Below are 13,767 nucleotides of genomic sequence, written 5' to 3'. Positions count from 1 at the left end.
ATATCATAATCCTGGTACACGCTCTACTTGTAGTTAAAGTGACCTGAGAAACCTGTACAGAAACACAAGTTAACTTCATCCAATTTATGAAATCCCACTAGGAATAAAGCTCTGTGCTGGGCATTGGGAAGGGAAATATGAAACAAAGTTGCCCATGAATAACCCTGATGCAGCGCAGACACTAGGAACTGACATCTGAGGTATAATAGTGGTGGGAAAGGGGGGAGGCCTCTGTCAAGAAGATATAGTCTCAATGATACAAACTACTGAACGTCATCTTAAGAACATCATCTTAAATCATCTCTGCTTCTGCTAATAGTTCTAACTGTTAGGACTAATTAGGACATCATATAACCTTTCCTCTCTTGTAAAGAAATTGAATCAATTCACTTACCAATGTGCTTTTTTTCTTCTCTTTTTATTAAAATAGTCTTACTTCTCGTTTACCAAAAACTGGAGAAACCATCCATGGACATAAGTTTTTTATTGGTTTTGGAGGGAAAGGTGCCAACCAGTGTGTCCAAGCTACTAGACTTGGAGCAAAGACATCCATGGTGTGCAAGGTAAGTGTAAAGTATAGCAGAGAGGATTCAAGAAGCAAAAATCTGGTTTCAAAGCTTGAATTCAGTCTGGGTATGGTTGGATCCACCTGTAATCCCAGCACTTTGGGAGGCCAAGGCAGGAGAATCACTTGAGATCAGGGGTTCCCCATCTCTACCAAAATAAATAAATAAACTAAGCCAAGCATGGTGGTATATGCCTATAGTCTCAGCTACTTGGGAGGCTGAGGCAGAAGGATCACCTGAGCCCAGGAGTTTGAGGCTGCAGTGAACTATGATACCACTGTACTCAGCCTGGTCAACAGAGCAAAACCTTGTCCAAAAAAAAAAAAAAAGATTTTTTTTTTTTTTAAACACACTTTTTTTTTTGAGACAGAGTCTATTTTTTTTTTATTGTTGGGGATTCATTGAGGGTACAATAAGCCAGGTTGCAATTGCAACACTGATTGCAATTGTTAGGTAAAGTCCCTCTTGCAATCATGTCTTGCCCCCATAAAGTGTGACACACACCAAGGCCCCACTATTTTTTTTTTTTTTTTTCAGACAGAGACTCAAGCTGTCGTCCTGAGTTGAGTGCTGTTGCATCACAGCTCACAGCAACCTCAGACTCTTGGGCTTAAGTGATTCTCTTGCCTCAGCCTCCCAAGTAGCTAGGACTACTGATGCCCACCATAACACCTGGCTATTTTTTTGTTGCAGTCATCATTGTTTTAGCAGGCCTAGGCCAGTTCAAACCCTCCAGCCTAGGTGTATGTGGCCAGCGCCCTACCCACTGAGCTATGGACACTGCCAGAGAGTCTATTTTATTTATTTTTTGAGACAGAGTTTCACTCAGTTGCCCTGGGTAGAGGGGTATCATCATAGCTCACAACAACCTCAGATTCCTGGGCTTAAGCAATCCTCTTGCCTCAGCCTCCCAGGTAGTTTGGGCCCCCACCACACCTGGCTTGTTTTTTCTATTTTTCATAGAGATGAGTCACATTCTTGCTTAGGCTGGTCTTAAACTCCTGAGCTCAAGCAATCCACCTGCCTCGGCCTCCCAAAGTACTAGTATTACAGGAGTAAGCCAGTGCACTTGGCTTTTTACCCATTTTAAAGTAAACAATTCAGTGACATTTAATACATTCAGTGTTCTACAACCATCACTTCTATCCAGTTCCCGAACACTACCTTCATTCCTGTGTGAAACCCCTTACCCTATAAACAGTTACTCTCCATTTCCCTCTCCCCCCAGGCCCTACCAGCCACCTATCTGTCTGGATTTATCTATTCTGGACATTTCATATAAGTGGAACATATGTTATGAGACACTGTGTGTTTAGCTTCTTTCACTCAGCATGCCATTTTTGAGATTGATCTACCCTGTAGCATCTATCAGTATTTCATTCCTACTTATTGCTGAATAATATTCCATTGCATGGATATACCACGATTTGTTTATTGTTGATGAATGGACGGATGAACAGTTGGGCTCTTTCCACCTTTTGGCTGTTTAGAATAGTGCTGGTATGAACATACATGTACATGTACTTGTTTGAGTACCTATTTTTAATTCTTGTGGAAATTCATTGTTTTTTAATGATCTAATTTAGGAAACAGTTATTCTTCTTTGTCCTTTATATTAGTTTCTACTTCATTGAATGCTCTGAGTAGAAGTCCTCAAATAACTTAATGCTGCATTCCCTAATGTAATGAGTTTATAACTGGAATGGGAGAAGGGAGGGGAATTAGCCTACCCCAGTGGGTTTCTGGAGGCCATCTTCTAAACAATAGCAGGAGTCATCCTCTTTTTAGCAGCTTTCACTGCAGCTATACAGCTTTTCAAAATATAGTGTAGGAACTGGTGATTTACTCACCTCTAAGTGATTTTCTTCTAATGTTGTATCTTAGGTCAGAAAGGAATCTGGGCTTTAAAGAACTATACGTACACATAACATATCTTTGGGCATAGTTCTGTTTTCAGATACACAGAGAAATGACATGTAACATACAGTGGACCCAATTTTATCCATCCTATTGAAATAATTTGAAAATAAAATTGGCTGCTAAAGGTTCAAATTTTGCATTTTTTATGAAATTTTAAAGCTAGCTTTATAGTGCTAGTATAACATGGCAGATTATGGGGTTTAGGGGTGTCTTTTTAGAGAAAGCTAGATCAAGCCTGCAAAGTAGACGATAAGAAAAATATGAGCAACTTAAAAGAATGAGCCTTCTCCTATGAACTGTATAGAGTTTACCAAAATTTCTCTGAAATGTCATTTTTCATTGCATTTAGCACTTTTCTCTCCATAGAAGTCTTTAAATGATGTATAAACTATATAATTATCACCTCATCTGCTAATGAACTGTAGCTTTATTTCTAACTTGTGATTAATGTCATATAATTCTCGTGGCTTCCAGTCAAAAATATCACATGAAACATAGGATTCAAAGTAAAAAAAAAAAACAAACCATATTTGCTAAAGGTTGAGCTCTGGATAGATTTAAAATATCAATGTAACTAATCAACAATTAATTATATTCCAGGAATTACAGGGCTATGAAAGGGGGCTGATTAAAAATTTTAGGCACAGTCCATCCCATACTTGATTAGATATGAAGCGTTTGGGGAGTAATCAGATGGTACTGTCTGCCTTAAGAGGACCTGGGAACTGGAAAAGGAATGATGTAATTTTCTGGCCAGGAAAATCTGAACACAGAATTGGTGTTGGAAGGTAGGTCCCAAAATGTCTGCCCTGGTAAGATGAGCGTTCCCTAGAGCTGGAGATGTTAAAGGAGAGATTAGAGAACCTCTCCCTATTGGAAGCTATTCAAGTAGTCATCAAAGTAAGAATTGGATGTCCCTTGGATCTTATCCAACCCTAAGATTTTGAGATTGGTTTTAATTTTAGGTCTGTTGAATTTGAGGCAGAGAGAAATGCAGAATAGAAATATTTGAATTGTGGAATTGAACTTGGGAAATGGCTCATGAAACCATACAAGTGGATACGGGAGGAATAGAAAGCAGGAGGCTACATTTTGGGAAATGCTCCAGTTAGGAGGTTGATTAAAGCAAAAGTGCGATTTGTTTTATTCTGGTCTGTGTGTGATGGTTTATGTTAACATCTGTACAATTTTGAAAATTCTGCACTTATACTGTGCCCTGATTTAGTCATCTAAAGTTTAGCCTCACAGTGGAATTTAGCCTGGGTTTAGTCTGTACCGTAGATAAGAAAACGTGACTTCAGCTAAAACCTATCCAGCGTAACTTTGCTTAGATAACCTTGGACCTTTAGAGAGATTTACTTAAAAGCTTATGCAAATTGCATAATATTCTTAGACTTCTGAAAAGTAATGTATCTTTTGATAATAGAAGTTATCATTATCAATATATAATATTTTTCCATTATGAAGTATATTTCTATTAAGCATATTAGCCCAACTTGCCATATAGTTTTTTAAGATGACAAATTCCAGGTAGTAACCAAAATCATAATATTAATCAATATAAAATGAACAAATAGAACAAAAGAAAAATAGGTAAAAATTTTCCTAAAGTTTTGCTAGCAACATTCTTTTGTCTACTATTACCCTACCCCATACTAGAATTCAAGCTCTTATGAAGTAAGATTAATTGGTGGCACAAGCAAAACCTCTTATATGGGAAAATATTTGTCAAGATATTGTGATGAAGAACATTAAGCTAGAGTTTTATCAGTATTTGTAGAGTGATACATATAATGAAATACTTCTGGTAGATAAGAGTTATGTAGTCAGTATTTAACTGAGTTGTTAGCCAAGCTACAGTCCAGTAGCCTACAGAAATATGAGATTGAAAATTCAGAAAGATACTGTAGAAAATTAAAGTCTTCTTCCCAGGGCCAAAAGCTTATTAGGACATCTTTCATAGGACTTCACCAGACTTTTCCTCCTCCTCTAGTCCATTGAAGCCAAATGTTTAAAGAGGGGAAGAGGTTATTTAAACATCAGAAATTGGCAGTTCAGGAGGACCACATTAAGGTGAACTTTCCAAAGTGCATTGAGTTGCCTAGTATGAGCCCAGAAGCCATCAGCAGGCACAGACACAAGGGACCCACAGCAGGAATCAGAAAATAGGGAAGACCTTCAAGAAATTACCTGATCTTGCTTCCTTCAAACATAATTGAGACAACTCTTTAATACAGGAAGACATCCGTTTTCCTGTCATAATGGACAGACATAAAAGTTCTGTGACAGCAGCAGTACATTAGGGCAGTGCTACTCAAAGTCTAGTCCTCAGCCAGTGCCAGGCTGCAAACTGGTTCAGATAGTACAGGAATAGAGAGAGTAAGCAGTTAAATCATTTATAGCAATTTGACAGAATGTATAGCTGTTGAATAGTAATAATAACCCTCCAAAAAAAGGTGGAACTAGAAGCAAACTGCCAGCATGCCTCTCTTAAGGAAGGAGGTGAAAATTGTAGGCAGTTGCCTACATAGGGGTTGCTCTTCTCTGAAGTAACATTATGAACTCGCAGAGAAGCAACAGGATACTCAGTGTAGAAGACAAGGTGGCAGGTGATATTTAACAAGATGAAAGTATGGACAAAGAAGAATAGGAAGATAGAGCACGGAGGTGCCACTCTCACCCCACAGGCACTGTGCAAGATCTCCCTCCACCACCACAGACCTGGGACCTGCTGGTGTCGGTGCAGAGTCCGACAGGGTGGGGATTGGGCAGCAGCTAAAGCCATCCTGAGCTCAGGTGCACTGTGCCAGGTTAGAACTGGGCTGGGGAGTTCTGGGGAGATGGCAAATGGAGGCTCCCCTGAGCTGTATCCTGTGACTGCAAGCTAAGAGCTCCTCCCCTACAGCACAATTGGATCTAAGCATAAGAATTAACTGGAATACAGAAGACTCTGACCTGGGAGGTTTAGTGTGACTGCTTTGGCAGGTCCTAGGGTGTGGGGAGAACTCTGTAGTCCCCCATCTGCTGGAACCAGCCTCCATCCCTGAGACTTGTCATCTTCATGATACCCAGCCTGCAGAACAGCCTCCTACTGACTTGATCCTGACTCCGACCTACAGGCCCCAACTACCTCCTATGTGCTTAGCCCTGACCCTACCCTCTACCTCAGATCAGCCCTGCTACCTGCACAGCCCTGCTTCTGACTCCGAGACCCTGCTCAGAAGCTTAGCTTTGGATTCCTCCCCAGTCCTGGCTTCTGGGGCCTGAGGCTCCACCTCTGCTCCTCCAAAGCTCCCACCAGGCCCGGGACACCACCCACAAGACTCCAGCACTCCACCTAGTCACCAAGACTGGAGCCTCCACCAATGCCACAGAGCTGGAAGAACTGCTCTAAAGTCCAACACCATGCTAGACTCTCCCGCACAGCCTCCAGCTGCTACTACACAGTGACCTGGTTTGAGCAAATATCCATAGCGTGGGAACCCATGACCACTGACTAGATAGTCTCACCGAACTGCTACTGTCACCTTTGTGGGAAGAACCTGGGTAGAGCAAACCCCCACACCACCAGCGTCAGTGAAGAAGGTCTCACCCAGCTCCCAATTCCAAAGTCCTGTAATTATCTAGGGAACAACCTAACCAAACAACATCAAGCACAGGATTGAACAGAGGCAGTCACAGGTGAACAAATCAGCACATCTGCATTACAGGCTTGTAGTGCATATGCCCCTCCTCCACCACATCAACATTACATAATGGGGGGAAAAGGGGACAATCCAGGGACCTCCCCTTATGTAATCAAGCAGAAAAGGTCCCAGCAAACAACAGGTGCCCTGCAAACCTACCCTGTTTCCCCGAAAATAAGACATCCTCCGAAAATAAGACCTACTTATAGGAAAGATAAGATGTCCTCTGAAAATAAGACCTAGCGCATCTTTGGGAGCACACCCTAAAATAAGACACTGTCTTATTTTTGGGGAAACAGGGTATTAGCTCTGAGTCAAGAAAAGTGGTTGCACATGAGAAGAAACCAGCAAACAAACCCTGGCAACATGAAAAATCACAACAGATCAACACCCTCAAGGTACCACAGTGGAGCTATGGTAATAAACTCTAACTAAAAGGAAATCGTCAAAATAAGAAAAGTGGAATTCAGAATATCATGGCAAATAAGATGAATGGAATTGAAGAGAAAGTTGAAAATCAACAGAAAGAAGCCCAGAAATATTTTAGGAAACTAATGAAAGAGCTAGACAACATAAGGAAAGATATAATAGACAAAAATGAAGAGTCACGTAGGAAATTTCAAAACACAATAGAAAGCTTCAGCAACAGATTAAACCAAGGAGAAGAAAGAATATCAGAGCTTAAAGTTGAGTCTTTCAAGCTAACCCGTCATTCAAACATGCAGAAAAGAAAAAATTCAGAACAATTGCTCAGAGAAATACGGGACTGTGCAAAGCGAACATACAAATTATAGGTATTTATATACCTATAATCATAATTTGTATCCCTGGGGGAGAAGAAACAAGAGCTAACAGCATGGCAAATCTATTCCAGGGAATTACTGAGGAAAACTTGCCTGGTATCACCAAATATTGAGATACAAGATGGTCATCAAACACCGGGAAAGTTCATAGCAAATAGGACATCTCCAAGACACGTATTAATCAACCTGGCCAAAGTCAAAATGAAAGAGAAAGTTCAACATGCAGCTAGGTGTAAGCAGCAATTGACCTACAAGGGTTAAGCTATCAGGCTAACAGGAAACTTCTGAGCAGAAATCTTATAAGCCGAAAGGGAGAGGGGCCCCATCTTCAATCTTATTAAGCAGAACACCCACCAGCCTATAATTTTGTATCCTGCAATACTAAGTTGCATAATTGATAGAGATATTAAGTCCTTTCCAAACAAGCAAACACTGAGGGAATTTGTCATGACCAGAACTTCCCTGCAGGAAATACTCAGATCTGCATTATACACAAATGAGCGTAATAGATACCCACCAGCATAAAATCACCCAAAATAGCTAGCTCTCACAACTCCTATAAAACAATAGCACAAGAAGAAAAACAAAACAACAGCATACTATCCAATACGATAAACAGAACAGCATGCCACACGCATTCTCTCTCTCAACATTTATGGTTTAAATGAACTACTCAAAAGACATAGGTTGGATGAATGAAAAAAACACAACACAACTATCTGCTGTCTCCAGGAGACACATCTGAAATACAAGGTCACAAGCAGGCTCAAAGAAGAAGCATGAAAAAAATAGAAACCAAAAGAGAACAGGTATAGCCATTCTTATATCAGACAAAATTGACTTTAAATCAACAATGGTAAAGACTAAGATGGTCATTATTTAATGGTTAAAGGAGCAGTTCAACAAGAAGACATAGCAATGCTAAATACATATAGACCTAACACAGGAGCTCCCAGATACATAAATTCTGCTAGAGCTAAGCAAGGAAATAAGTAACAGCATTGTAATTGCCAGGAACTTCAGTACCCCACTGGCAGCTGGACAGATTATCAAAGCAGAAAATAAATGGGACCCTAGACAAAATAGGGCCTAACAGATATTTACAGAACATTCTATCCCCAAACTACTAAATATACATTCTTCTCATCAGCACATGGGACATTCTCCATGACTGGTATGTTAGGCCATAAAACATGTCTAAACAAATTTTTAAAAGCTGAAATCACCCCTGTAATCCTAGCACAAGGAGGATGGATAGCCTGAGCTCTCACGAGTTTGAGACCAGCCTGAGCAAGAGCAAAACCCCCATCTCTAAAATAAACAGCCAGGTGTTGTGGTGGGCACCTCAGGACGCTGAGGCAAGAGAATTGCTTGAGCCCAGGAGTCTGAGGTTGCAGTGAGCTATGAGATCATGACACTCTACCAGGGTCTATAAAGTGAGACTCTGTCTCACAAAAGTAAAAAAATAAAAAAACTGAATTCATACCATACAAATCATGTAAAACATCATGCAAGGGAATACTATGAAAATCTCTACACACATAAACTGGAAAACAGAAGAAATGGAAAAATTCCTTGAAACACACAACTTTCCAAGATTCAACGAGGAAGAAATAGAATTCGTGAACAGACCAATAATGAACAGTGAGATTGAAGCACTAATAAAATGTCTTCTAACAAACAAAAAAAAATCCCTGGGCTCAGTGCCTATAGCTCAGCGGCTAGGGTACCAGCCACATACACCAGGGCTGATGAGTTTAAACCCAGGCTGGGCCTCCCAAACAACAATAACTACAACAACAACAACAAAAAAAAATAGCCAGGCATTGTGGCAGGCATCTCTAGTCCCAGCTACTTGGGAACCAAGGCAAGGGAATCACTTAAGTGCCAGAGTTTGACATTGCTGTGAGCTGTGATGCAACGGCACTCTACCAAGACTGTGTCTCAAAAAAAAAGAAAAATCCCTGCACCAGATGGATTTACAGCCAAATTCTACCAGACCTACAAGCAAGAATGGGTACCCTTAGCTAGGCATTGTGGCGGGAGCCTGTAGTCCCAGCTACTTGGGAGGCTGAGACAAGAGAATCATTTAAGCCCAAGAGTTTGAGGTTGCTGTGAGCTGTGACGCCATGGCACTCTACCAAGAGCAACATAGTGAGACTCTCTCAAAAAAAAAAAAAAAGAAAAGAAAAGAAAAAGAAAGAAAGAATGGGTACCCATACTGCAGAAATTATTCCATAACAATAAGAAGGAGGGAATCCTCCCCAACTCATTCTACAAAGCCAGCATAACCTTGATACCAAAGCCAGGCAAAAAGAAAACTACAGACCAATATCCCTTATGAATATAGATGCAGAAATCCTCAATAAAATATTTGCAAACCAAATTCAACCAATACATCAGCAAAATAATCCACCAAGACCAAGTGGCTTCATCTCAGGGTTGCAGGGATGGTTCAACATAAGTGAATCAACAAAGGTGATTCACCACATAAACAGAAGCCAAAACAAAGACCATATGATCATCTCAGATGCAGAAAAGGCATTCAGCAAAATCCAGGACCCTTTCTTGATAAAAATCCTCAACAACTAGGCATAGAAGGAACATATCTCAAAATTATAAAAGCTATATAATGACAAACCCACAGCCAACTTCATACTTCACAGGGAAAAGTTGAAAGCATTCCCAGTAAGAACTGGAATAAGAGAAGGGTGCCCACTATCACCATTTCCATGCAATCTAGTGCTGTAAGTCTTAGGGCAATCAGGCAAGAGGAAGAAATAAAGGGTATTGAAATCAGGGAAGAAGAGGTCAAACTACCACTTTCTGCTGATAATATGATTTTTTATCTAGAAAATCCCAAAGACTTCATTAAGAGAATCCTGGAAAATAAATTCAGCAAAATCCAAACAAAAATATAAAATTAGTGCACACAAATCAATAGTACTTATATTTACAATAACAGTCAAGCTGAGAGTCAAAGACTCAAGATCATTCACAATAGCTACAGAGAAAGTAAAATTCCTAGGAATATTCTTAACCAAGGAGGTGGACTATCTCTACAAGGAGAATTATGAAATACTGGGGAAAGAAATTGCAGATGACACAAACAAATACTCAACATTGTTAAATGTACACACTGAGCAGCACCTGTGGCTCAGTGAGTAGGGCGCTGGCCCCATATACTGAGGGTGGTGGGTTTGAACCCAGCCCTAGCCAAACTGCAACAAAAAATAGCCAGGTGTTGTGGTTGGCACCTGTGGTCCCAGCTACTCCAAAGGCTGAGGCAAGAGAATCCCCTAAGCCCAAGAGCTGGAGGTTACTGTGAGCTGTGAGGTCACTGCACTCTACCAAGGGCAATAAAGTGAAACTCTGTCTCAAAATAAAATAAAATGTACACACTACATGAAGTGGTTTACAGATTCAATGAAATCCCCATCAAAATACCAATGGCATATTTCACAGATCTAGAAATTTCTATGCTTTGTAATCAGAAAATAGCCAAAATAGCCAAAGCAATCCTAAGCAAAAAGAGCAACACTGGAAGCATCACATTACCAGACTTAAAACTATACTACAAGATTTTAGTAACCAAAACAGTATGGTATTGGTCCAAACATAGAGACCTAGACCAATAGAAGAGAATAGAGAACCCAGATGTAAAACCATCTATCAGCAACCAACTGATCGTTGACCAAGCAGACAACAATGCTCACTGGGGAAAAGAAGACCTGTTCGATAAATGGTGCTGAGAAAATTGGATAGCCACTTGCAGAAGAATGAAACAGGACCCTGTCTCTCACCACACAAAAATTCATAATGGATAAAAAAAAAAGTAAGGAATGCAACCATAAGAATTTTAGAAGAATGCTCAACCAATGTCATTAATCATCAGGAAAATGCAAATTAAAAATCATAACGTATCACCTTACTCCTGTTAGAATGGCTTTTATTAAAATGTCCAAAAACAATAGATGCTGGCCAGGATAGAGGGAGAAAGCAACATTTCTGCACTGTTGGTGGGACTGCAAATTAGTATCAACCCTGTGAAAAACAGTATGCAGATTCTCAGAAAACTACAAGTAGACCTACCACTTGATCCAGCATCCCACTACTAGGTATCTACCCAAAGGAAAAGACATCATTTTATCAAAAAGGCATGTGCACTTGAATGTTATTTGCAGCACAATTCACAACTGTAAAGATGTGCCCATCAATTTATGAGTGGATTAACAAGATGTGGTATATGTATGCCATGGAGTACTAGTTAGCCATAAAAAAGATGAATTAATAATACCTTTTGTAAAAACTTGAAAGGAACCGAGACTGTTATCCTAAGGGAAGTATCTCAAGAATTGAAAAACAAACACCGCATGGATTCACTAATAAATTGGTATTAACTTATTAGCATAAAAGTGCACAGAGGAAAGTAAAAGTCATTGGAAATCAGGCAGAGTGTGCAGGGGAGGGGAAGGTCAAAAACCCACCTGATGGGTACAATGAACACTCTTTGGGTGATGGGCATATTTATAGTCCTGACTCAAGCCATGTATCAAAACCATGTGTACTCCTGCAATATTCTGAAATGCAAAAAATAAATAATTCTTGGAGGTCCAAAACTAATAGTAATAATAAATTAGGCCTTATATTTTGCATAACTCTTTTTTGTTCCCATTTCATTATTGCTGTATTTTACAAAATTATTTAGTCCATGATGAATTAAAGCAAGAACAGGAAAAACAAAAACAGGCATTCACCACAGATAGCTTGAAAGGCAGTGTGTCAGAGTACCCAAAAAGGTAGTTTCTGGGCTAAATTACTGTGGAAGAGTTTAGTGATCATGCACTGAGATTTCCAACAATCAAAAATTAGTCACCAGGGCTCGGCACCCGTAACACAGTGGTTACAGCGCCAGCCACATACTCTGCAACAAAAAACAGCCGGGTGTTGTGGCAGGCACCTGTAGTCCCACCTACTTGGGAGGCTGAGGCAAGAGAATCTCTTGAACCCAAGCGTTTGAGGTTGCTGTGATCTGTGATGCCATGGCACTCTACCAAGGGCAACGTAATGAAATGCTGTCTCAAAAAAAAAAAAAAAAAAAAGTTAGTCACCAGGTCTTTACAGGTAATGTATAATGAAGTGAAATCTGTCCTCTCCTGATCTCTGTTAAAAGAGTTGGCTATGTTGATTTGAATGCCTGGCCATATGTCAAAACATTTGACTCTGTAACCAAACAAATATTAATAAAGTATACATTTTATATAGGAAAATATTGTAGAAATGAGACAGATTACCAAAAAATATGCCCTAGTCTCAGATAACCAAGCCTGATAATGGTTACCATAGCATTAACTTTGCATATCAAAGGCCATTATTAAGGTAAACACCTTAGTATCTTGGATTTTAAACACCAACAAGCTTAAATAAACTATATAAAATTCCAGTTATCTTTTATTATAAAGCCACAAATGACAAATTACAAGTTAATATGAAGGATTTATTTTAAAAAGCAACTGCTGGCTTTTGTGGTATGGCTAAAAATTCAACATCGCTTTCTCAACCAACTGTTCATTATAACCCTTGGGCACTGAAAAGTCACAAAATATCTTGAATCACAAAGATTACATTATATACATCTTAGTTTTAGCATTAATCACATTTCATGTAATCTAATCTAATGCTTTGAAAATCAGTAGCCTGTATTAATTAATGTAGGTGATAACTCTTTCACCAGAATATTAAATTTCATGTAATCTTGGGTAAGATATCTTAGTCCTCTTGTGTTTTATTTACCTCAAATATACTATATATGTTGAAGGGTAGAATTACTAGATGGTCTGCCATTCAAGGATTCCAAGGAGCCTAAACAATCATCCTCAATTGTTTTGAAATATAGAAGCTTGGGCGGCACCCGGTTTCTAGAAATAAGCTCAGTGGGGCACCACTCACATACACCCAGGCTGGATGGTTTGAACCCGGCCCTGGCCAGCTAAACAACAATGAGAACTGCAACAAAAAAATAGCCAGGCGTTGTGGTGGGCACCTGTAGTCCCAGCTACTTGGGAGTTTGAGGCAAAAGAATCACTTAAGCCGAGAGTTTAAGGTTGCTGTGAGTTGTGATGCCACAGCACTCTACCCAGGGCCACAGCTTGAGACTGTCTCAAAAAAAAAAAAAAAAGAATTAAAACACTGAATTCCTCAATCATACAGGTGGCACTTAAGTGTCTGTGTTGGGTAGGACAGATAGAGAACATTTTCTGTGTTTGTTGGACACCACAGATAGAGAAAATTTTATCATTGCAGAAAGTTTTATTGGGTGCCACTGCTCTACAATATTCAGGCCAGAGCTAAGCCTGGGATTTTCTGAAGGGCATCTTGGTTCTGTGTGTTGCCTTGGCTTAAGTACGGTGGTTGTCCATCACTGCTCTTCTTCACATGGCTGCTTCCACCTGGAACAGGCTCACACTGACAGGCTACCTCAAATATGCAGATTTCCAAGAATCTTTCTGCTCAAAAATATTTCACTGCTGTAGTCAAAAGATTATGAAAGTGCTTTCAAGATGGTTTCTAGAAATAAGACCTCATATAGAGCCATTCTTCAGCCACAACTACAATTGTTTGAATACTTATAGTCATGTTTCTTCCAAGGAAAATGAATGGAAAGAGTGGCAACTAAGACGATCCAGTCCTCATGGAACACCTTTAATGTCTAGGACTTGGGAAGGGATAAATATATTCCAAGCTAGTGCCTCCAATAAGCTTTTAAGAAGACTAGACTAAGGCTGGGTACGG

The 13,767-nt window shown here is 39.8% G+C and overlaps 1 protein-coding gene across 3 annotated transcripts in view; it reads left to right on the top strand.

Moving 5' to 3' along the window:
* Positions 1–13,767, top strand: part of RBKS (ribokinase) — a 114,564-nt gene that overhangs the window by 33,434 nt on the left and 67,363 nt on the right. For all 3 annotated transcript variants that reach the window (XM_053587210.1, XM_053587208.1, XM_053587209.1), the window contains one exon: positions 431–563. In XM_053587210.1, coding sequence (XP_053443185.1) covers positions 552–563 — 12 coding nt within the window. In that variant the 5' untranslated portion in view covers positions 431–551. The remainder of the gene's footprint in view (positions 1–430; positions 564–13,767) is intronic.

This window comes from Nycticebus coucang, chromosome 4 (genome assembly GCF_027406575.1).
Source record: "Nycticebus coucang isolate mNycCou1 chromosome 4, mNycCou1.pri, whole genome shotgun sequence".
Classification (NCBI taxonomy): Eukaryota; Metazoa; Chordata; class Mammalia; order Primates; family Lorisidae; genus Nycticebus; species Nycticebus coucang.
Note: the sequence above shows the minus strand (reverse complement) of the source record. Positions and strands in the feature narration are given on the sequence as shown.